Source organism: Sceloporus undulatus, chromosome 2 (assembly GCF_019175285.1).
Source record: "Sceloporus undulatus isolate JIND9_A2432 ecotype Alabama chromosome 2, SceUnd_v1.1, whole genome shotgun sequence".
NCBI lineage: Eukaryota > Metazoa > Chordata > Lepidosauria > Squamata > Phrynosomatidae > Sceloporus > Sceloporus undulatus.
In genome coordinates, this window is record NC_056523.1 from 310367873 (window position 1) to 310393716 (window position 25844).

Below are 25844 nucleotides of genomic sequence, written 5' to 3' on the forward strand. Positions count from 1 at the left end.
CCCAAACAACATGCCTTTGTTGTTGTTGTTGTTGTTGTGTGCCTTCCTGACCCTGTCATGGGGCTTTCCTGATACGTTTCTTCAGAGGGAGTTTGCCATTGCCTTCCTCTGGAGCTGAGAGGCTGTGACTTGCCCAGGGTCGCCCAGTGGGTTTCCATGGCTGAGAGGGGATTTGAACCCTGGTCTCCTGTCAGACAGTGGGGCACATTCCCTCGGAGAATGACAGAGCCTCCTTCTTTGGGGGTTTCTAAGCAGAGGCTGGAGGGCCATCTGTTGGGGCTGCTTTGATTGTGTGTTCCTGCATGGCAGACTGGGGTTGGACTGGGTGGCTCTTGTGGTCTTTTCCAACTCTGATTCCATGATTCCTGCATCCTACTCCAAGGCTCAGACCACTGTGCCATGCTGGCTCTCAACATGCCTTAAGAGGAGCTAAAATATGCTTTGGGAACTTAGCTGCCATTTCCAGGGTCCTTGGGCTTTTGCAGCCTGGGGTGGAATAACAAATGTTATGCCTCTCTCCCATGCAGTCAGGGCCCAGTCTAGTTACTGTGGCTCTGAATGTGCAGAAGCTGCTCTTTTCTCTCAATTGGGAGAAGTGTAATGCAAATCAGGCCCCTTGTCCTAAGTTTTAGAAGGGCAAGGTGAGGAGGAGACACAAGTCTTTCAGACCTTTACAATGGTCAGTGTTGATGTGTGAAGGAGGCAATACATCTGCTCACCAGAAGCCAGTTTCTTTAGCTTCAACACTCTGAGGAGAGAGGTTTTGTCATCTGGGCATCGGCCAGGACTCTTGTATCATCAGTGCATTTGCAGCATTGACTTTTGCGCTTAATTATATAGTTAAGTAATACATATCATATAATAATATTAATATATATATATAGTATGAGCATATATGAATTAAATATATATTATATAAACTATAATATATATCAATTAATTAAATATATATAGTATATAATTAAATATTAATAAATATTAAATATATATATATATATATATATATATAAGTTACCTCAAGGCTATGGAATTCTGGGAGTTGGAGTTATATATACACACACACACACACACACACACACACACACATACACACACACACAAACATATCTAAATATATATAAAACAAGCTCCGCCTCCCAGAGTTCCATAGCCTTGAGCCAGAGAAAGAGTTAAGGCGGTGCCAGACCGGGTTATTTCTTCAGTGTGGAGGCAGAGTTGGAAGGCAAAGGAGGACAAGGCCACCGAGAAGAGGGAGGCCTGTGTCAGGGCTTCCCCTTGGCCTTGTGGCTGGTTCCAAGTGAGGGCGGCGGCGGCGGCGGAGGGGCAGAGAGAGAGCGGGCCAAAAGGGGAGGCGGCGGCCCGAGTGGGCCTCCATTGGCGCCTCAGACTGAGGCCCTTGCTGCTGCTCTTGGGCCTGGCTTTGTCTTCTGGCGGGAGAGCGAGGATGGTGGTTCCCTCAGCGGCCTTGGCAGCATCTCGGTGGGGAAGGGGGCGCCTCCTCCTCCTCCTCCTCAGCCCCCAAAGCCGGCTCCTCGGCCCCGGGAGAGGTAAGAGCAGCACCAGGAGCCAGGACAAAGGAGAGGAGGGAAAGGATGGAAGGGACTCCTGTCCCGAGGAGGCAGAAAGCCAAGAAGGGAGCGGGGAAAGGGCCAGGCAGCTCTTAGGACTGGCCCAGAGAGGAAGCCCAGGCATTCCCTACGGACAGGGCAAGGGTTCTCCAGAGATTCCCTATGGGAAAGTAAGAATAATAGTAAGAATAATACTTATTTATTTATATCCACTTGGACATTAAAAGAGCATGAAGACACATCTGCCCCACCATGTGCAGGTGCACTAAACACAGCCTTCAGCTTACGCTGAAGCCATGACCTTCTGGTCAGTTTCTAACTTGTTTGTTTGTTTGTTTGTTGTTGTTTGTTCTGTTTTTTAAATATTGCATTGCATTTAATACTTTTTTAAGGAGGGGAGGGTACCAGGCATTTTATATGTCTTGTATTTTTAACTTTGTTAGCTGCCCCGATGGCTCTCAGAGGGGCAGGATACAAATACATTTTATTATCATTATCATTATTACTATGTGACAGTGGTATGAATGGTGCGCACCCTCATGGCACACAGGCGCCACTGTGCCACCACACACAAGCTCTACTATATTCAGTGGGGCCCAAAAATACAGAACAACAATGAATATCACAAAAGCCTTGTGACCCAAAAACCCTCCCACCCTCAAATTTAAAATGCCAGTTCAGACCAAATAGCAGCACAAAAGCCAAGCAGCTGATGGAGCAGCCCACTTAACCTGGGAAGGCCTGCTTTTTGATGCCGTCAAGGTCAGTAATGTCCCAGATCTCCTCCGGCAGGTCATTCCGTAATTTAGGGACAACAGAAGGAAATCTCCATTGAGAGGCCATAGTAAGCCCAGTTTTTATCGGCTGCAACAAGTTTTCACCCGAGTGTGTGGGGCGGATTGTATGAACAAAAGCGCTTCCATAGATAGGCTGGGCCCAAGCTGTGAAGGGCTTTAAAGATCATGACAGAGAAGGCTCAATGTCTCACAAAACTACAGTTCCCAGAATTCCCTAGCATTGAGCCAAGGCAACTGAAGCAGTCTCAAACTGGATTATTTCTGCACTGTGTTTTGGACCTTCCTCTCTCTCTCTCTCTCTCTATTGCATATATATTTATTTGGTATATACAGAAGGGGAGAGGGACCCCCATAAAAGAGTATATGAACAAGGAAAGCCTAGAATATTACTAAGATCAGTCATTTTTCATCTTTGCATTCTTGACTTCCCAGTGTAATCTATTATCCTCTATTACATATTGGTATATCCCAAACATTATTACATTCCTACAGTACATTGCTACATTTGCTGCATCTGATCTGTTCTTATTCATCTTAATCATATTTGATATGTAATTTGGTGAACCTCTGGAGCTTCTGGTGGAGGATTCTAAATATTCCTTCCTGCAGATCCCAGGTTTACATAGGAAACTTTGCAGTTAAAGTGGTATAGAAGTGCCACAATGGTGGCGTATTAAAAGGGTCCTGCTCAGAGGCTGTACAGTTCTCATTAAGGACCAAGGAAGGTGAGACATTTCCCTGACCCACATAATTGTGCACTGTTTGAAAGAAGAGCCTGGATTTGGTGAACATTTGGTTGCTCTGCCAGAGCGCCTTGAGATTAGAAGCTATCTCATGGAAGTATTATGTTCTTCATTGTCATTGCTTGATTCAACCGGGCTAACCTGGTTTTAGCACTGCTGCACAAGGGACAGCAATACCCATCACAAGGACAGTTGTGAATGGAGCCTTGAACTTGGACTTTGATTCAAGTTCATGATGTAAGAAAGATCGTTTCTTCTGCCAGTGTGCTTTAATACATAGACTGTTAGACTTGGGACTTTGACTCAGGGCTCTGCTTTGGCACAAAGTGTACTGGACGACTGACCTAATCACTCACTTTTTCATGATGAAAAGTATAATGCACTGTCTTGAACACCTTGGAAGAACATGGTAAAATAAAAAATTAACACTTCTGTAGACTTTCTTGGGAACATAAAGGAGGGAAAAGGAAAAAAGTCAAGTAGTCCTTTATTGTTAGCTAATGAATAAATTTTATTTACTATGAAAAGCAGCATCTATGGCCTGCTGTCTAAAGAGGCCACAGTGCATACAAGTATATATATATATATATATATATATATATTAAACATATATACAAGTAAATGAAAAAAATCAACAAACATTAACAAATATTACGCACATGAATCAAACTTATTATACATTTATCATCTAGTACCTGAACATTTGAACATTTGAACATATATACATGCATTAGCTCCACTGATATTCTACTGATACTAATATTCTAATTTATTTCCCTTCTTTCTGGTATCCCTTTCTCTTTCCACATCTTTCCTTTAACCCTTCTACTTGCTTGTCCTTTCTCTCGACATTTGTTTCCTTTTATTTCCCTTCTTCCTTTTCTTCTTACTTCTGAATCTTCTGAATTGGTATCACACTAATCCACCGTTGGGCTCTTGCTGCCAACATGGGTTCTGGTGAGGCAAACATTAAGATTGTTTTAGCCAGTGGTTCCAGATACAATGAGACTCGGGGGATTTTAGTCCAGAAAAGTAATGTTTCCGATGTCCCCCGGCAGGGATGCTGGAGTGATTATCCCATTTGCTCCTCCTGTGCAGCATTAGTTTCAGTAAAAGGGAACAAGGTACATACAAGATCCAGTCCATCATACCACAGCCAAAATAGCTTGCAAAGCCAAGCAATGTGGTAGAATGGCGAGGGGTAGCCTGTTTATGTTTTTGGCCTATAGCACTCATCCATCTTAGATTGCAATAGACAGTGGGGAGGGAAAATGGGAATCTCAGTCCAGAAATATTTGGAATAGATAGAGTTGGAAGAGGCATCATGGCCTATTGAGTCCAACCTCTGCTCAGTGCAGGATCTCCAGCTAACCGTCCTCCAGGTGTTTTGGACTTGAGCTCCCAGAAGCCCCAGTCAGGTTGGCCAACTGTCAGGAATTCTGGGAGCTGAAATCTAAAACATCTGGAGGACCAAAGTTTGGGAATCACTGAGCTAAAGCACACTTATCAGGGAGCTGTCCAGCATTTTTTGAAGAAATCCAAAGGAGGAGATCCTACCCCTTCTCTAGGCAAATAGTTCCGTTGCCAAACTGCTCTTACAGTGAAGAAATGCTTTCTAATGTTCAATCGAAATCTACTCTCCTGTAACTTCAAACCATCTGACCTGGTAGTATGTTCTGGGGCAGCAGAGAAGAGGCTTGCTCTCTCTTCTCTGACAGCGCTTCAGGTATTTAGAGCCACAGTCTCCCATCTCTGCATAAAAGAAAAGGAATCCATCTTTGGGTTATTTTGGAAATTTTGTATTCATTAATTACATTGAATTATTTAATTTGTATCTTGCCTTTTATCCAGAAACTTTAGGCAGCTAAAAATAGCATGCAAGTCCTAAATCCACTTGTTATTCTGAACTCAAGTAGATTCACTGAATCAATGCGAATTTGTTGCCTCAGTATTTATGTAATGGGTCTACACTAAATGGGAATGACCATTGGATTTAGACTAAGGAGATTAGATACACTGATCATGTAGATCAATCATTAGCAAACTCTTCTGAACTAACCACATTCTTACAAAAGATGTACAAACTGAAAGTCCTTGGGCATTTTCCCAAGTTCTGGCAATCTCAGCTCACACACGTATTGCTGACAGTTCTTTATAACAACATTATTTGTTTTCTTATATATAATGAAAAAAATAATAAAGATTCTTTTGCAATGCCAGTCTGTACTGTTGTTTTACTTAAGTGTTCAGTTTCATTATGCTTCAAGGGTCTAAAAAAATTAAACAGCCATTTTTGGTTGTTGTTGTTGTATGCATTCAAGTGGTTTCTGACATATGGCAATCCTAAGGTAACCCTACCACAAGGTTTTCTTGGCAACATTTGTTCAGATGGGGTTTACTTTTGCCTTCTTCTGAAATGGAGAGAATGTAACTTGCCCAAAGCCACCTGCTGGGTTTCCATGGCTGAGCAGGGATTCGAACCCTGTTCTCCAGAGCAGTGGTATCACGAGGAGTGTGTGGACTGCATCAGGTGACATTTCAGAGAGGAGTGTGGTATACCCAGTGGGACTGGCATGGGTGCTAAGCAAGCAAGAACAGGTGTCACCTCCTTTTCTCACTTGCCCAGCAGCCATATCAGAGTCTGAATGGATCCTTCGAAGGCCACAGCATCACCCCTCTCAACAGTGATCTGGCTGGGCAGCTGGGGGGCAGGTAAGTGAGGCGCAACCCTTTCTGGGCACGCACACCAGATGATGGGCACCCACACCAATACCAGTGACACCACTGCTCCAGAGTCTTAGTCCAATACTCAAGCAACTGCACCACACTGGCCAGCGGAGAAATGAAGGAGGATAATGTTTCAGCAACCTGGTACATTGCCTGACAACCAAGCCATTTTGCTGCTTGACATGAAGAAGATTATTTTCCCCACCTCACCTTTGTGCGAAAGACAAATTCCCAGTTGAATTTTTCTTCAGCACTGGTGATGGGACATTATCCTCCAGCATACCTGAAGGAGGTAGGTTAGCTTAAGCTTTACTGGAAGATGGGGCAGGTTTTCTGGCACACAGTTCCTTCCTTTGCTGCCTTTACTGCCATCTGCTACCTAGCATCTATTACCAGTAGAGATGAACTCACTACTTCATGGCAGATGCAGGCACAGTCACACAGAATAGCATTGAAGTGGCTGCCTGACATCTCAATCTGGAAAACCTTATGAGCAGGTGCACTCTTTAGATTCCCTCCATTCTGCATATTTAACATAACATTACCCACCCTATGAAAATAGTAAGAAATGAAATGGTTAAGCATAGTCCATAATGAGATGGCGCATTGAGCCGTGGGCCACCACTGGGTCTATCCTGATAAGTTTTTATAATTTTGCTTATTTGCATTTTTTTAAAAATTAGAGATATGTATACAACAAGAAAGAAACAAGTCTTTCCACCTGCAATCAAAAATGCCTGCTTGTGACTTTTTGCCTGACAAATATGAGGTAAGAGTATGAGTTGCTAGCCCTCTTCTATGTGAATAAACTGATCTTATTGCTTTATTGTATAACTAGTCCTCAGTAAGATTCTGTGTACCATGGAAAAACAGAATGGAGTGATAGCTTTGTTAACTACCAACCTTTAAATCTGGAATCCCTCCAAACTGGTAAAAAAGTTTTGCAATTGTTTTGCAACCCTTTGCACCAACTCCCACGTTTTACAATGATCCCAAAACTGAGCAATAGTTTTACTCAAACCCGTGTTCCTAAGTAAACTCCAAAATTACAACATTTTCTGAGTTACTCCAAACTTCTGTCATTTTTTGTTGTTGTTGTTGCAAAACAATTGCAAAACTTTGGCACAGGTCTGAAGCACATCAAACAACAGGGAGAAATGTAAAATACTGCACTTAGGGCGGAAAAATGAAATGCACAGATATAGGATGGGGGACACCTGGCTGAACAAGATTACTTGTGAAAGGGATCTGGGAGTCCAAGTAGACCACAAGCTGAACATGAGTCAACAGTGTGGTGTGGCAGCTAAAAAGGCCAATGCAATTTTAGGCTGCATCAATAAAAGTATATTGTCTAGATCAAGGGAAGTAATAGTGCCACTCTATTCTGCTCTGGTCAGCCCCAACCTGGAATATTGTGTCCAGTTCTGGGCACCACAATTAAAAAAGGATGTGGAGAAACTAGAGTGTGTCCAAAGGAGAGCAACTAAAATGGTGAAAGGTCTGGAAACCATACCCTATGAGGACCGCCTTAGGGAGCTGGGGATGTTTAGCCTGGAGAAGAGAAGGTTAAGAGGTGATATGATAGCCCTGTTTAAATATTTGAAGGGATGTCATATTGAGGAGGGAGCTAACTTGTTTTCTGCTGCTCCAGAGACTATGACCCGGAGCAATGGATGCAAACTACAGGAAAAGAGATTCCACCTCAACATTAGGAGGAACTTCCTGACAGGGCTGTTCGACAGGAGAACAAACTCCCTTGGAGAATGGTGGAAACTCCCTCCTTGGAGGTCTTTAAGCAGAGACTTGATAGCCATCTGTCGGGGATGCTTTGACTGAGAGTTCCTGCATGGCAGGGGGTTGGACTGGATGGCCCTTGCGGTCTCTTCCAGCTCTATGATTCTAGGATTTGGGGTATTTACTTAGAAGCCCAAGTTGATGTTTGGTGGGGCATTGTAAAGTGTAGGTTTTTTATTTCCAAACATGGCAAAACCTTGGAAGAGATATGAAGAAGATTCAGATTTGGTGACCCACAATTACCAAAGTTTGGATTGGTTCCAGAGCAAACATGCAGTCCTAAACACATTTGGGAAACAATGTTGGTCTACGTGCTGTGGAAAATACATGGCATGCAGCACAGCATCAATTTTCATACTTTCTCTTAATTTTTTATGGGCACTACTGGCTGCCTTGGATCCCATCTCAGGAGAAAGGCTGAATATACAATAAATTCAAGAAATTAATAAAATAAAATCAACATAATTGCATGCTAGTGGAGGAAGTATCAATGCCATCCCCGACACATCTGTTTATTTTCCTATATATCTAACATCTATAGCCTATGTGGAGGCTAAAACACATGCATACATTGCATTGTCATTAGTTAAGGTTTTTTGCTATGTTTTAAGCCTCTGAATGAAACAAATATAGGGGTGGAATAATAGGAGGAGCCTTTAATGCATCCCATCTCATCCCAGTAGTTCTGATCAAATTTATCCTTATATGTCTATGAGGAAGCAAGCAAGAAAGTGAGGTTTCTTTGCATGCTATATATGTAACATAACATGTTGTTCAGGCCTGCTGCTTATGTAGGGACTTGCTTCTGCTGGTGATGAACAGAATTGTTCTGTAAATTGGTTGAAATCTATTTGAAAAGTTCACAATGGCCTGTTACAGACTCCCAAAATAAAGCTGCTTCGGGTCTCTTTGGAAGTATGCTATTTAAATGATGCATGGGTCCTAAGAGTCCGGAGGTCGCACCAGAGCCACACTCCATTCCTAAGCACCGGAGTGCAGCTTTTGGTGCAGCTTCCGGATTCCTAGGATGCATGCATCATTTAAATAGCATACCTCCAATGAGACCCGAAGCAGCTTTATTTTGGCAGTCTGTAACAGGCCAATGATTTCTATTGACCTATTAATGCCAGTGGGGAGCAAGTGCAATTAAATTAATCTAGAGCCAAATCAGTAGTCCTGTAGTTCATAGATGAGGAACTGTTGACACCCCAGATATTTTGTGTTCCGGTGCTCAGACAGCAGAGCCAAAGGTCATGGACTATGGGAGCTGTAGTTCAAAACATATGGCAAGCCAAAGATTCATACCATCTGTTGTAGTGGATGCATCACTACTACTTCAGTGGGGCAGGACAGTTTACTGTTCTGGAGTTATATTAGGGTACTTCGTGCTCAACCATATTGAGAAGAAGACAAATGGCCACACCATTATACCTAGTGATGTTTGATATAGCCTGTTGTTGCTGCTACTATAGTGGATTTACCACATCTTCAGAATGGACATAAATCCACACATATTTCTTATTCTTTTTAAAAATTTCCTCCCTACAGTCTTATCCCTATGAGCAGATGGTGAAGATCCGCAAAAAGAATATTTCTCCATCTTTATATACTTCTTACAAGAAGCCATTGCTTATCCATCAGGGATATATGCAGTGGCTGTTTGACTTTGAAGGACGTAGGTACCTCGATCTCTTTGGTGGAATTGTGACTATCAGTGTTGGTCATTGCCACCCGTAAGTATGTGAATCATTCCACTGGTTAAAGCATAGGTTTTAGCTTTAGGTTTTATCTAACCTATGGGCAACATGTGCTATTTGTAAGTCTGTAGACAATTTACTTTGCTGCCACAGTGAATCTGGGCAAATTACAGTGTTATTTTTTTTTGGGGGGGGGTTACATCATGCTTCCTGCATCCAGTGCTGAGCCAGTGGTACCTGGTGGTTTCCATGTCAATGTTGTAATGAATCTACTACAAAGTTTAGTCTGAAATTTAAAACCCAGAGTGGATTCAACATGTTTCTTACATAAAAACCACCAGCCACTAATGAGCTTACTTACTTTGGTGTCACAGATGGTTGTGTAGGCTTGGTCCAAGCACCCTGAGTGCAAATTGGAGTACGACTATTAGAGACATCCTTACTGACAGAGAGCTTCTTAGGAAGATACAAGCAAGAACAAGCTGCTAAATAGAAACGGAAACCCAGGGACCAAATTGGGAAACTGAAACAAATGTTGGGCAAGACTCTGCATAATGGAAATATTTGCTGGCACAGATACATTATCCCATTCAATACCAATTTGATGCAAAATCTATGGATCAGTGGTCAATGAGCATGGCTGACAACTCATTGTGAAGTTTCAATATGCAATGTCCAGTGTCAATGCTTAGAATCAATGTACACTCCCGTACTACACACTTTTCTACTTTGATATGCTATTACATGTTAATGATCCTGCATGTGCAACTCAACTTATGCCTCTGTCAGACAGATACAACTGTTATACATTGTAAAAAATATACTGCACAACTTAATGCCTGTATAAATCACTAACAGGATCCTATCCTCTGCCTGCATGAAACACACAACACTATCACAAGATCCGCTGCCATAAGCCTCAACATCAGTGATTCTTTCACCTGATCATCCTCAATGTGATAAATGCTATCATCCTAAACAGTGATTTTCTATTTCAGGTGTCTTCATCTCCCATTCTGTAGCTCCTGATGTCCACTTAATACACTCCATCCTGATTAGAGGATGCCATTTGTGCCTCTTTTTTATTTTAGATTTGATTGTACTTCTGAAGGCTCATAGGTTCCCCTGACCTTTCATATTGTTCCTTCTTTTCTCTCAGTTACTCTGTTTTGGCTGTATTCCTGTCAGTATCAGGATAAAGTACTGAGTTCATTAACAGAGGATGTGATATTAGCATAAACTTGATTTAAGATGAATTATTACCTTTTCTAACACATCCAGGAAGGTAACAGCAACTGCTCAGAAACAGCTTGGCCGCTTGTGGCACACAAGTAACCTCTTTATGCACCCAGGAATTCAGGAGTATGCAGAGAAACTGGCCTCATTGTTTCCAGATCCCTTAAAGGTATATTGATTTTTGCATTGAAACTCTCCCAGCAGTAGTGGTAGTCTGAGAGTTAGCACAGCCAATGAGAGATGTCCATAAAATGAAAAAACTAATGTTCATAAAGTTGGGTAAACTCTCTCTGTCTGAACTTTGATGGGTTGATAACTGCATCAAAATAAATACATGCCTGCCTCAGTTTTCTCTCTAGCACTGCATTCTGACTTAGATCTTTATTCTAGGTGATTTATCTAACAAACAGCGGTACTGAAGCCAATGACCTGGCAATGTTTATGGCGAGACTTTTTACACGCAACTTCGACATCATTTCTTTGAGGTAGCCATGTCCTGTGCACTGTGATTTTCTTTTCTACATATTCCATATTGAGAGTAGCAGGTCTCCCTTGTTTCATAATCAAGATGGAGATGTTTACGTCCAAATGTCCCATTCTGCCACTCTCTTCTTCAGATCTACATTACATTTCTTTTAAATTCCCCTAGCACTCAGTACTATTGGACAGTGTAGTCCATTGGAGAATGGGTGAGAGCCAGTGTGGTGACGCGGCTTGAGTGTTGGACTAGGACTCCGAGGGACCAGGGGTCAAATCCCCACCTTGGGCAAGTCACACTCTCAGCCTGAAGGAAAGGCAAAGGCAAATCTCTGAATAAAGCTTCCCAAGAAAATCCTACTCAGATAGCTGAAATTCTGATTCAGAACATTGGTCAGAAAAATTTGAAAATACTGTGCTGTTCTTTCTACAGAGGATGTTACCATGGTGGCAGTCCTTACACACTGGGCCCAACTTCCCTGTCACATTACAAGCATGTTATTGCCAATGGGCTTGGCTGCCAGACGGTGAGATTCCCCTCCCTCCCTCCCTCCCTCCCTGGCATATTTGTTGCAAGGCAAACATTTTATTTGTTTGGCCTGCCTAAAATTGAATGTTAAATACAGCCTTTTTACTATGGCAATTTTCGAAAATCAGAACAACATTTATTTATTTTTTGGTATAGGAACTTTGGAGATCTTTAAACAGAGGGTGGATGGCCATTTGTCATAGATGCTTTGATTGAGAGTTCCTTCATAGAAGGGGGTTGGACTGGATGGCCCTTGTGGTCTCTTCCAATTCTATGATTCTGTGATTCTAATGTATAAAGTGCCATTGGGGGGAAAATTGGAAATATGGGGGTGGGGAAAAGTCTCTGCTTTACTTTTCATCTTTTGCATATGATGATCCTCTTTTTCATGAACCTGAGTTCATTTCTGTCACTGTTATTGTTGATTATCGTCAAGCCACTTCTGTAGCAGGGCCTTCCTGCTGCAGTTGTCAGCTTTTTGGAAGTTTCATCTTGATGGGGTAATGAGGTGCTCTGTACAGTATTGGCCAGTCATGTTCAGCAGTCACAGTATGTAGTCATGTGGTGACAACATGCAAACAGTGTATACATAGTCATGTTATAACTCCATTTGAGAAAGACCAACATTTCAACACTAGAATCCAAAGTAAGCTGAAGTCAAAGGCTTTCATGGCCGGCATCCATAGTTTTTTGTGGGTTTTTCGGGCTATGTGTCCATGTTCTAGAATTTATTCCTGACATTTCGCCAGCATCTGTGGCTGGCATCTTCAGAAAACCCCCACAAAAAAACAAAGTAAGCTGTTTGAGCTGCTCCATGATCCTTCTTTTTGATCAGTCTCACAACTGAAAAGTAAACTTTATGAAAGTCCGATGTGAAGTCAAAGGCTTTCATGGCTATCATCCATAGTTTTTTGTGGATTTGGGGGGGCTATGTGGCTGAGTTCTAAAAGGATTTATTCCTGACGTTTCACTTGCATCTGTGGATGGCATATTCAGAGAATCTTCTCTGAAGACGCCAGCCACAAATGCAGGCGAAATGTCAGGAATAAATTCTTCTAGAATATGGCCACATAGCCTGAAAAACCCACAAAAAACTATTTATGAAAGTCAGCAAATGCTTTATTGCATTTAACAAATAAGTAGTATGTGTGCGCACACATCTATGTTTAAATTTAAAAAAATATTGCATGGGTGGTTATTATATTTGAGGCATAGCAGTTCATTCTCTCTCCATTTTAGATGTTTTATTCTATCATGAAATTTGGTAATTATTCAGGCATATTCTATTAAATCTGAAGACATCTTTCTGTGCTTTTCAGACAATGTTGCCTGATGTTTTTCGTGGCCCCTGGGGAGGAAGCCATTGTCGAGATTCTCCAGTGCAAACAATTAGAAAATGTACCTGTTCTCCAGGTTGGTTCAACAGGGAAAATGTTGCTCTATAAGAGAAGAGAGTATAGTGCCAAATCATGGTTAAGAGCTGTAAAGTGTATGTGCAAATGAGTGAGAATGCACATAAACAGCCCCCTTGTACAGAGGCAAACAATATATCCTCTGTGTGGTGTGCCCTGCAGTGGTTTTACACTACAGCTGCAATTTCTGTCCCAGCCAGACTAACCAGTGGTTGGGGATGTTGTAAGTCAAGCCTTTTGGAAGACATGTGGTTCTCTGAGGGATTTATTTGAAGTCATGGACCAAACTCCTGTTAGTGACAACGCATTTAAAGTGTGGTGCTGAAGGACAGTTCTGTACTAGAAGAACAACAAATAAATTGGTCTAAGGGCTAATCAGGCCCCTTCTCTCACCAGAAAGCCAACATGACAAAACTGAGGCTATTGTATTTGAACACATTATGAGCCAGTATAATTCAGTGGAAAAGACAAATGCTCAGTAAAGCTGAAGGCAATTGGGGAAAAAGGAGAGCCACTTTATAAGAAAGCTGACTCAGTCATGGCCCTGTATGTGAAAGATCTGTGCAGAGCTGTTGACTGGACTTCCTGGAGGTTCCCCATTCATAGGCTCACCACAAGGCAAAGCCAATTGGACAGCACTTAACAATAAAACAATAACATAACAATAAAGATCTGGTAAACTGAACTACTGTGCAAAATTCTGCTTATAGTGCAGGTAGTGCTGTGTACCCGAGTACATTGCAGGCTTGGATCTACTTTGGATCCAAAGTATCATATGGGCAATATGCTACTTTGGAGTAACACTGCAACTAATTTTCCACTTCTTTTTCTATACAGAAAATAGTAGTTTTCTTAAAATGAAAGAGAATGATTCCTTTTTAAAATGTATATATTTGGTGATCTGGGTATGGGGAAACTTATGGTCCGCTAAATATTTTGTTAGTCAGAAAAGCCAATGCTGAGCCATGATTCAAATTGTAGTCCATCTACAGCTAACAGTCACACCTTCCCATCCCTGATCACTAATATGATCAAAGAAGAATTGTTGTTTTTGTCCCTTCAAGTCATTCTTGACATGATAACCCTAAGATACCATATTATTATGGGGTTTTCTTGGCAAGATTTGTTCAGAGGAGGTTTGCCATTGCTTTCTCCTGAGGCTGAGAGAATGTGACTTGCCCAAGGTCATCCAATGGATTTTATGGCTGAGTAGGGAATTGAACCCTCATCTCCAGAGTCATAGTCCCACACTCAAACCACTATGCCATACTGGCTCTCCAAAGAAGAATTACAATTATAGTTTCTGTAATTTCTTTGAAATGTAAACAAAGATTAGAGGGGATGACAGATATGTCATTTCAATCTCAATACTCAAATCTGTGCTAGCCTCCTGCATATTGGTGGTAGGATGTACGTAGTCAGTCAGACCTGCATAAACCTTCAGATCATAGAATCGTAGAGTTGGAAGAGACCACAAGGGCCATCCAGTCCAACCCCCTGCCATGCAGGAAATCCAAATCAAAGCATCCCCAGCAGATGGCCATCCAGCCGCTGCTTAAAGACCTCCAAAGAAGGAGACTCCACCACACTCCAAGGGAGTTTGTTTCACTGTCGAACAGCCCTTACTGTCAGGAAGATATTAACAAGATCCATGGCTGCCATTTGTTTCTCTGTAAGTCACATCCTTATGCTGTTTTTTTCCACATCCCACTGCACTCCAGACTCATGCCATGCAAAGGACCAATATATCGAGCAGCTTAAAGACACCTTTAGAACATGTGTTCCAAAGGCAATCGCTGGATTTATTGCTGAGCCCATTCAGGTAAGTGGTTTTCTGTAAGACTCAAAGTGCTATTTTTTTATGCCAGTGGTTTTTTAATGGGTTAATAATTTTCAGTATGTTAATATTTTGCCTTTCTGTTTTAAATCTTATTTTCCTCCTTTTTAATGGGAGAAGATATGCCAACTACAGGTATAATGCAGTCTTTCCTAGCTATATCTACACCAAAGTAGGTTCCACTGAGTTCAGTGGGTCTTATTCCCAGGTAAGTGTATTTAGGATTGTAACTGCAATCCTGTGCATGGTTATCTAGGACTAAGACCTACTGAACTCAGTAGAGCTTACTTCTGGGTAGACATACATAGAATTGCATTGTACGTAAATGTAAATGTCACAGTTTGTTTAAGCTGAGAATGTGGTCTAAATCCGAAATAATGCTAGTGGAGTAAAAATTAATAATGCCTACATTTGCACCGCATTACACATTTGTGCAAGTAGTTGCATGAGATGATCACATGCTTATGCATCTGCCTGGACACTTGCATGTGCAACAAAGCTAGTATTGCATGCTTTCCTTGCCCTATGTGTCTGAAAGTCTGAAAATATTCAACTGCCTGTAATGAAATAATTAGATCATTGTTTTAGGCATTTGCAACACCTATGCAACACTTTACTGTTCAAAGTTTGTTAATTTATTAAAATATTTCTGTTGTATCTTTTTCTTTGTTTTGAAAATGTTGTTGCAATATAAAAAAACCTAAAACTAACAGAAATAAAACAAAAGGAGGAAAACACAGGAGGACAGCAAGGGGGGGATCAAAAGCTTATTTAAAAAGCCAAATTATCAAATGAGTCTTAAGCATCACTGCAGAGCCAGCTGAGCAAACCTCTTGTGGGTTGGAAGTTTCACATTATGGGTCCTGGCAAACAATGCTCACCTATATAATAATAATAACTAATAATATAATTAATAAATAATAATTATTATTATATAATATAATTTATCATACCCGCTCTTATATCTCTCCTAATCACCTCTAATGGTGAGGCAAAAATGCAAAGTCCCATCCCAGTCTAAATGGACAGGACTAGATCGGGACCTTCAGCTATCCAGTCTGCACCATATTTAATGGATCAAGAAGGATCACTAGCATTAGTCAGTATTCAGCCCAGAAATGAATGACAAGCCAGCAAAGCTGATATGATAGTGGAGTCAAATGTGCCAGCAAAAACAAGTGGTCAGAACTTAGCTGCAGCATTTTGTTCAGTTCTAACTTTTGCCTATACAGTAATTGCAAATGTACCTTTTGGAATGGCACTCCCATGGATTATAGGGATTTAAAAAAGCACTTTTCTAAATTCTGAGTTTCATCTTTAGGAAAAAAAACCACTGGCTTTTTGATGTATATACCGGGTGTCAATGGAGTTGTGCAGTATCCCAAGGTTCCTGAAGGAGGCTTTTCAACTGGTGCGGAAAAGAGAGGAAAAGGAGGTGTGTATTGAGACGAAAGTGAGATCAGAGCATTCACCCTTTTCTAGGAATAGACATATTATTATATTTATTATTAACCTTTATTTAGACGCGTGTAAATTTACACAGTGCTGTACATACCATTTTTAGTAGATGGTTCCCTGCCCTACCAAGTCCTGGGACCCAAGGCAGATGGACTGGAGGGAGGGCTTGGCTCATAATAGATGGTTAATCATTTTCCAGGGAAAATACATACTCTCAAGTAGGATAATGCATACTACAGTACATAGCAATACAGGAAATGGATAGATAAAGAGACAACAAAAGAACACCAAATAGCAAGCAAAAATTATGCAATGCCTGGGAAGGCTACTCTGAACAGGATGGTTTCCAACTCCATTTTGAAGCTGGTTAAGAAGAGTGATGGCTCTTGCTTGTGGGAAGGGCGGAAGAAGGTTCCAGGAGTGAGGGGCAGCAAGTGAAAAGGGGCGAATCCGGGATGGGCAGAGGAAAATCCTGGCTGAGGGACAGCAGACCTTGACTACCAGAACGGAGGGGCGAGTGGGAAGGTGCGGAGAAAGAAGGTCTGATAAGTAAGGAGGGGCCAGTCCATGGAGGGCTTTACACATCGACCAGCAGGAACTTATAATGAATACGAAAGGGAGGGGGAGCCAGTAGGGATGCCAACCACGGAGAGATGTGGTCAGAGCGGTGGGTGGAAGTGATAATGCGTGCAGCTGAATGCTGGCAGAGATTAAAGGACGGAGTGAGAAAGAGGAAGCCCAGCCGAGGACATTACAGTAATCAAGTCGTGAGATCACTAGGGCATGGACCCGGATCTTGGCAGTAGAGCGGAGAGGGGGAGTATGGTCGGATTTTTGGCAATATGTACACACAAAGCCTTGGCTGTGGTCTGGATCTGAGGGGTTACATGACAGAGAAGGTCAAAGATAAAACCAAGACTGCGGGCTTGCTGGACTGGTTGAATAAAATGTTGTCCACAGGACAGAAAAGGAGTGTTGAAGGGTGGGCTTAGGAGAAGACAAAGAAGCTCCGTCTTGGACATGTTGGCTTCAAGCGCCAATGGCGCATCCACTGCGAGACAGCTGTGAGGACAAGACGAGACTTGCTGTTCAAGCCTTGAGAAAGGTCAGGGGCGGAGAAGATACAACTGGGTGTCATCGGCATACAGGTGGTAGGAAAGCCAAAGAGCTGATGATTTTACCTAAGGACAGTGTGTAGAGCGAAAACAGAAGGGAACCCAGAACAGAGCCCTGGGGAACTCCAACAGATAAGGGAACAGGAGAAGAAGTCTGGCCCCCTGCAACTACTGCAAAAGATCTGCCAGACAAGTAAGATCTAAACCAGTCGAGAACAGAGTCTGAGAACCCAAGGTCAGAAAGTATATCAACTAGAAGACAGTGATCAACAGTGTCAAAGGCAGCAGACAAATCAAGAAGGATGAGAACAGAGTAAAGGCCATTAGCCTTGGCAACATGCACAACTGAAAGAAGATTCCTACAAGTACATAGGGGTATACCTATGGGAACAACTGGTGTGAGCTCATCACATACAACAATATCCTACATAGAAATATCTGTGAAAGAATTCTGTCATGTGTACAATAGCTCTATGTTTTTAAGGAACTGTGTTTCCCCCTTATTTGTTTGTTAAAGGTTCAGACAGGGTTTGGTCGAATGGGCAGCCATTTCTGGGGATTCGAAGGACATGATGTGGTTCCTGACATTGTTACCATGGCAAAAGGAATTGGGAATGGCTTTCCAATGGCAGCAGTTGTCACTAGAGCAGGTACAAGTTGCTGCCATGCTTAAAATGCCTTAAATCATCAATAATAAATTGAATTTTATCTCCTGTATTAAGAAAACATATATTCTCCTTAGACTATACGAGAACTTGGAAAAATAAGATGGATGTGAGGGTGATCCGGCTGTGACGTGACCGGCTAGGTGGGTGTCTCCTCCCTCCCTCACCACTCCATGTGCATCCCTCCCAAAGCTGCAAACTGGGTGGAAGAGGCTGGCCATCTCAGATAGAAGAAAAAGTACTATAGCTTCCAGAATCTATCATTCAGCACTTTCCAAGTTCTGCTTTTGATGGCTTGCAAGATATTCTGAGTGTGGCCATCTTTATCATTGTGAATAGCCCCTGGTGAGATATGATGAATGGTCAGAGACTTTAAGAAAGAGTTTAAGATGCAATCCTTCACACTTATACTAAGTACTAAATCCCATTTAACTGAACTGGTCTTCTGAGTAGACATGCAATAGATTGTACTCGTATTTAGGAAGCTGATATTCTCATGGTTGCTGAGAGTTTCTCCCCAGCCTTCTGGATATAACATCAAGTTAACAGGAAGGAACAGAGAAACAGTTTGAAGCTTGTTTTCTTCCAGTGTGCTCAGCTTGTATATTTGTAGATAAAAGAAACATTATGAAGTCACTATAATTTTTCATTCAAGGCAAACAAAAGCCTGAAGCACAATCTGAGGAACTTCCCATGGATCTGGGAAATGGGAATTACCTAACAATGAATTTTGAACTGGAATTCTGGGTAAACAAGACAATGGTGGTTATTCTGTTGGTGAATTACGAGGGCATAAGTTGAACTTACGCCATCACAACTCACCACCCTTTTTCTGCCCCTAAAACCTCCCATGATTGGCAACTGTCAAACCCCAAGATGAACTGTTGCCACCACTCCTTCTTGCCAGTGGATGTGCATGTGATTCACACCATGAAGATCTGGCTGCTCTGAGTTTCTGGGGGAAGGAAAAGACAGGTGCACCATTATTTCCCCCCCTTCTCCTGACCAAGTTGAGACCAGCTGTTTCTCTAGGTTCTAAACCGCCTCCCCTTCTATACTTTCTCCATTGGTAAGGGATAGCTTACTGAGGACTGTGAAATTTACTTCAGTGTACTACACATAAGAGAAGATGTTCTGATGTTCTAGACTCTTGAATCACTTACACTAGGAGACAGCAAGCAGGTGCCCTCCAGATATTTGATTATAACTCCCATACTTTCTGACCATGGGCCACATTGCCTGGAAATGATGGAAGATATTGTCCAACAGATCAGAAGGACATCAACCTGTGGAAGGCTGATCTACAAACAAATGCTAAAGAAGTGTTTAATGGTTTGACTTGATATTTTAAATATTTAAAATATTTAATCTCAGCATACTTTTTTTCTAGAGATTGCAGGTGCCTTGGCTCAAAGTACACACTTCAACACGTTTGGAGGAAATGCTGTGGCCTCTGCAATTGGGTCTGCTGTTCTTGATGTAAGAAAATCACTAGAACCTATTTCTTTATATCACTACTTAAGAATCAATAAGAGTCTGGCCAAAGCTGCTTTAGATGATTTGATTGATTTCTGCATTGCTTTTATTTGTTCACTGCTCAGGCAATAGCAGAAGATGGCTTGCAGAAGAATTGTGAGGACGTGGGAACCCACATGCTTTTAGAGTTTGCCAAGCTGCGGGATAAATTTGAAATTGTTGGAGATGTCCGTGGCAAAGGGCTTATGATCGGGATGGAGATGGTTGAGAATAAGGTCAGGAATTATATTTGTGGGCCCTTGAGTGTATCACATACAAACTCTTTTCTTAGCACCTCTGATGTTGCTGCAATGAAAGCTTTCAAACATTCCAGCCCCACTAGGGAGGCCACTAAAAGCCAACTTATGTTTGCATGTTGGATTTTAATACCTGAACAGCACACTTTCCTGATTAGATCCAGCTGAAGACATTTTGCTACCAGTATACCGCTTTATTCCATGTACAAACGCTGGTGCAATGTAATATTTACAATGGTAAGGGCATCATGTTCCCCAAAGGGCATAAGACTAACTTAAGAGGCATAAAGCAGGCCATCTTCCGACACCTCACTGCCATTCTCCCATTCCCCCTTAGCAGTATCTGTCTTTAGCTGCTGTCTCACCCTATCTATGGTATGGCTGGCCTTCTTCCTAATGATTGCTGGTGCTGGCATGAGCATCCATCATACAGTCAATCTGAAATACCATGTTGAGCAACTCCACAACTTTTTGTGACTATCCTATGAAGCATAATCATAGAGGAATATTTTTGTAAACCTCCAAAAGAGAGATGTGGTAACATAACCTAAAGTAGCACCTGCATGTGGGAGGCCTCTGTCTCTTTGTCAGTACAGCTTGTGTTCTTGAACACTTGCTTCAAGAAAACTAGGAACAAGTTTGGGACTGTTTCTCTTTGCAGGGATGCTGTGATACCATTACAGGACTGGGCCTTTTGCAGTTCCTTTGCAACAAAGCACTGGAACTTTTGTGGTGCAGGAGCTGATGGCTCAGGAATACTGTCTGAATCCAGTGGTTGTTGGTCAGAACCCTTTTGGTGTGTTATGCATGAATAGGTTCTCCTACAGGAATGGTTGGACATTTGCATTCAGGCAGGGAGTGGGAGAAATGTTTGTGGGATTTTTCACCTCATGTGCCAAAATAACCTAGCTGGTTTGGACACTCTACAGATTGACTTGAGGGAAGCAAGGGTAACATTTGTACCCGATGCAATAAAATGTCTTGAGCTGGACCTGGGTTGGGCTTGTATAAATATGCAATTACAGTCAGCTCTCCTTATCCATGGATTCTTTATCCATGGATTCAAGCATCCACAATTTGAAAATATTAAAAATATAAATTCTAAAAAGCAAACTATGCTTTTGCCATATAATATAAGGAACACAATTTTACTGTCCATTGTATGTAGTGCGACTTGAGAATCCACGGATTTTGGTATCTAGCATAAAAACATTGGAAATGGTTTCATATCTCTTGGTTTCTTACTAGCTTTTCTTGTGTGCGTAAGTTAAACCTTACACACAAAAGAGAATCAAATAAAGCTAAAACTGTTTTCACAGGAAACTCGACAACCACTCCCACGTCAAGAGGTGGCCCAAATTGTAGAAGACTGCAAAGATATGGGAGTGATAGTTGGCCAGGGTGGACTTTACTTGCAGGTATCGTATATTTTGGCTTGACATGTTAAGCACAGATAGAAGTATGGCTGGCATCCATTCAAGTTTCCTTATGTATACGGTTGTACTTTTTTTTATGGTGTTAAGTTCACAGATGTGTAATTGGAGTTTTACAAGTGTAACTGACTCACATGCAGCTGTGTACTCTTAGTTGGTGCATCAGTGCACCCTTTGACTCACTGGGACTGCAGAAACATTCACAGCTACACAGTTGAGTGCAAGTTTGGTATTCACCAGGAGACCGGTGTACTCCAACCACCACTTAACTACATCAGTGTAAATTTACACTGCACAAGCACACTGTGGGATCTCAGTTGTTGTTATATTCAGCAGTAGTAAATAAAGGCAGATGACTTCAACTCTATATAGAGCCCAACACAAGGAAAAGTAAAACTGAACAAAACTTCCTGAGTGTCAAGCATAGTAGCATAAACTCTTCCGTAGAGATATGGTGGTGCTGTGTTAGTGACCTACGTGTGTTAAGCCTGTTTTGAACAAGGCTCAGAATGCTATCCCTGTGCTCCATTCACCCCCCACCCCTGCTGCTAGCTATCAACCCCTAGAAGGGATTGCTGCTCATTGTTACCAGTGGAAAATTGAGAAAGGAAAAGCAATTCATGCTATAAAGATCTGGATGCTCTGAGCTTCTGGGGAAAGGAAAGATGGGTGCCTTCTGTTAGAGGCCACACTCTTCTTTCTCCCTCCCCCACCCCCCAAGCTGAAACCCGCTGATTCTCTATGGTCTGAATCACCTTCCCCACTGGTAAGCAACAGCAGGAGGGGCCCTTCCTGGGGTTTGACAGTTGCCAGGCAGTGGAGGACAAAGAACTCTGTATGGAATAATAAAGCAGACACCAGTAGCAAACGGAAGGGATGATGTTTAAAAACCTCCAAAGAAGGAGACTCCATCACACTTTGAGGGAGTGTGTTCCACTGTCAAACAGCTCTGACATCCAGGAAGTTTTTTTTTAATGTTGAGCTGGAATCTCTTTTTCTGTAGTTTGAATCCATTGCTCCAGGTTCTCTGGAGCTCCAGAAAACAAGCTCACTCCATCCTTAATATGACACCCCTTCAAATATTTAAACAGGGCTATCATGTCACCTCTTAACCTTCTCTTCCACAGGATAAACATACTGTACCCAGGTCCCTAAGTCTCTCCTCATTGGACATGGTTTCCAGATCCTGCACCATTTTATGTCACCTCCTCTGGACATGCACATATTGCAGTTCACATTTACAATCTTGGCAAATTGGCACAACCGCCACCCCTCCCCCCCCCCAAAAAAACCCCACATGATTCATCCAGTCTCTCAGGAGACATAGGGCAAAAAACAATTGTGCATCTCACTGGCAGGAGGGGGCTGGACATTTCACCATTCAGCATCCAGCTCTCCAGTGCCTTGGAACTCCTTTGGGTTTATGCAGCTGCTTGGTTTATAAGGTGGGCTTCAATGGATCAGATCATCAGACATGTTATGACAATGAAGCTGTTGTCATATCCATGTCTGATGATGCAAAATTTCAGCCATCATTTTGTAACAAGTTACTTTTTAAGATACTTTTTTTTTAAAAAAAGTTAGTACTACTGAAATATTAGAAATAGCCAAAACTTTTGAAAGCAAGATGTTGTTTGCTACTCCAAACAAAGAAACAAAACCCTGCACTATTACCAGTCATTGGCTGACATCCTATCAGTGACATTTATTTATACCTGCATGTGTCACTAACAAGATGCCAGCCACTGGATTACATCTAATAATAATAATAATAATAATAATAATAATAATAATAATAATTTATAATGCCCTTTCCACCAAAGGCTAGTACATCAAAACATATATCATAAAAAGCGAACAATAAAACACCACACTACAAAATATTAAAATAATATACTAATATGCTAAAAACAAAACAAACAAAATCTTCCACAGTCACTGCCCACTTTGGCCACCTTAGACATGCTCAGCAACTTACTCCAGCAAATCAAAGAAGGAGGACTTCAATCTTTTATGAAAGTGGATCAGATCCATCTCCAGGATTTGCAAAGCAAGGCTGTTCCACAAATGTGGAGCCAGATCCTGAAAGGTTTGCAGCCTTAACAGAGCCATAAACGTTGGTGGAACTGCCATTTAAACTTTGTCTACAGATCTGAAATTTCTAAATGGTACATACCATGCTAGCCAAGCTGCCAAATATTTGGGGGGGGGGGTTAAACTGCAGGGCCTTAAATACTAGGATCCAAAGCTTATAATGAGCCCTGGCCCGAACTGGAAGTCAGTGGAAGGATCTATGAGAGGAAGAGACATATGAGTATTTGCGGAGATTTAAAACAACCTGGACAGCACTGTTCTGGATTAAAACCAGAGGAGTAAGAGAGCAGAAAGGCAAACTTCCCAGTAGGTTATTACACTAGTCCAGGCATGAAATAATCAAGGCCCGGACAAGCAAATGGGCAGTCTTGACAGTCAAAAATCTGTGGATCCTATGGATGTTCAGAAGATGGAAGTTACATGCCATAGCAGTTGCCCAATAAAGGAGCATAGGGACAAATGATCATTCAGCAGGACTCTAGGGTTTCTGGCAACTAAGACCCTGTAAATACAATGAAAGGCATGAAAGTGGGGCTGCTGGGCGGTCAGGCTGAAACACTAGGATCTCTATTTTGTCCATACTCAGCTTAAGATGGTGAGTGGTCATCCACCTAGAAACACTCAATAGGCAGTCCATGATCCATCCATTGAATCAAAACTGGAAAATCTGAATGTCATCTGTGTAGATATAATATTAACCCACCTCTGAAATAAGAAGTCCAATTGGAAGCATATATAATGAAAAGAGAAAAGGACCCAATACCGATCCTTGAGGTACCTCTCCATTTACAGGGAAGGTTGATGACATAGCTCCCTGAAATGAAACAGCAGAGAAACAATCCAACAAAAAAGATTTAAGCTAGGACAGAGTATTTCCTGTTATTTCCAATGATGCCAACTGTAGTAGTAAGACCTGCTTATCTTAAGTGTCAAAAGCACTTTTATTTTAGACTACCTGTTATTTATTTCACCCTTTTCTCATTTTACTTTCTTTCTCTCTTTAGACATTAAGAATTAAACCTCCCATGTGCATCACTAAGGAAGACGCTGACTTTGCAGTGGAAGTTTTCCATGCAGCTTTAACAAGACACATGGAAAGGAAAACAGCTGCAAACTAGCATCCCACAAGGGCCTGTGCTTCAACAGCACTTACATCAGTTAAATTCACATCATAGAACATCTGCACCTGTGATTAAAACTCTGCAGCGGGCAAATTAGTATTATTTAACAGGTTTACTGTAAGAAACACCACTGGCACTGCAGCTCCCACATGCACTGTGACAGGCAGTTGATCTTCTCTAAGCAGATGAGGAAATCCAACTGGTACATGCCCATCTTTGTTCCTCATCCATCAAGTGGAAACAGGCTTTTGTGTATTATATATGTCCCCAGCTAGATGTGGAAGCATCCTATGGCGATTCTGTCTTCCTACCCTGTTGCAACACCTGAATAACATAAAGCTGACTTTCTTATGAAAAAAAAAGGATGACAACAATTAGCAGCTGTTTTATTTGTTTGTGGAAGATTTCAGTTTAAGGGAGGAGTCACTAATGAGCAGCTCAGGCTGTCACACTGCTCCTTTGGGAACAAGCCAGTGACAGCAGACCTGTAATATCTAAATACGGGTGTCATCTGCTTCTGATGCTGGCAATCCAACAGGCACAAACATCTCAAATAGCAATCTCAACAGTGATTAATTCCTCCACAAATACCATTAGCCCAATAATAAGTTTTATGTACTGAATCATCTATGTATTCACAGTAGCTTATTCCACATATTGTTGCTTCAAATTATATACCTCATGTTTCTGGCTCTACTGCCTAATTCCAATCCCAGCTAGAGTACATTTATTGGATCAGTGGGATTCACATAAGGGTTGATTTACCGTTAAGTAATTGATTCAGTGGGCTACTCCAGTTAAATCCAAAGGCAGTCGGATTTAAGCCTGTAATGAGATAATGTGTAATAAAGTAAACACATACAGTAATTATTTGGAAGAACAGGTCACTAATCTGTAACTGTGGTTCTCGGAGTGGTCATCTGCACCCTGACACAAATGGGTTTTGTGCCTGCAAGGAGACCCTGTTTGGAACATTCTAGATCTGAGTAGTTTTGGCAGTTATTCCCTACCTACTTTCACTTACTACCAGTGGTGTCACTAGGTTTAGTGTCACCCGGTGTGGTAACCTCTGTGACTGACCTCCTCTTACACCCCACTATACAGAATCCTTAGTAATGTTTTTTTGTACTAATGTTACTCATAAATCTTAATTCCAATATGTAATAGTTGTGGCATAAACAATTAGCAAAATTAAAATTATACTTTTAAATTACATTATCATATGCACAGCCTATGTGCATATACTTTGTTTCATGGGATTAAAGCGAAAATTTGGTAAAAATATGTTTTTAAAGATAAATTTAAAAGAATATATTTTTAATTTAAAAAAATAATTTTTCAATATTTAAATTTAAAAGAAACCTGGGGC

The 25844-nt window shown here is 41.6% G+C and overlaps 1 protein-coding gene across 1 annotated transcript; it reads left to right on the forward strand.

Moving 5' to 3' along the window:
* The first annotated feature begins 1330 nt into the window (after nucleotides 1-1330).
* On the forward strand, nucleotides 1331-25352 carry AGXT2 (alanine--glyoxylate aminotransferase 2). The gene is given in 15 exon segments (XM_042449620.1): nucleotides 1331-1547; nucleotides 6519-6604; nucleotides 9178-9362; nucleotides 10608-10731; nucleotides 10953-11047; nucleotides 11473-11566; nucleotides 12888-12981; nucleotides 14702-14801; nucleotides 16173-16202; nucleotides 16204-16270; nucleotides 17908-18040; nucleotides 19446-19534; nucleotides 19657-19806; nucleotides 21147-21245; nucleotides 24359-25352. Coding segments are annotated over 15 exon segments (1563 nt in total). The 5' UTR covers nucleotides 1331-1444; the 3' UTR covers nucleotides 24473-25352.
* The last annotated feature ends 492 nt before the right edge of the window (nucleotides 25353-25844 follow it).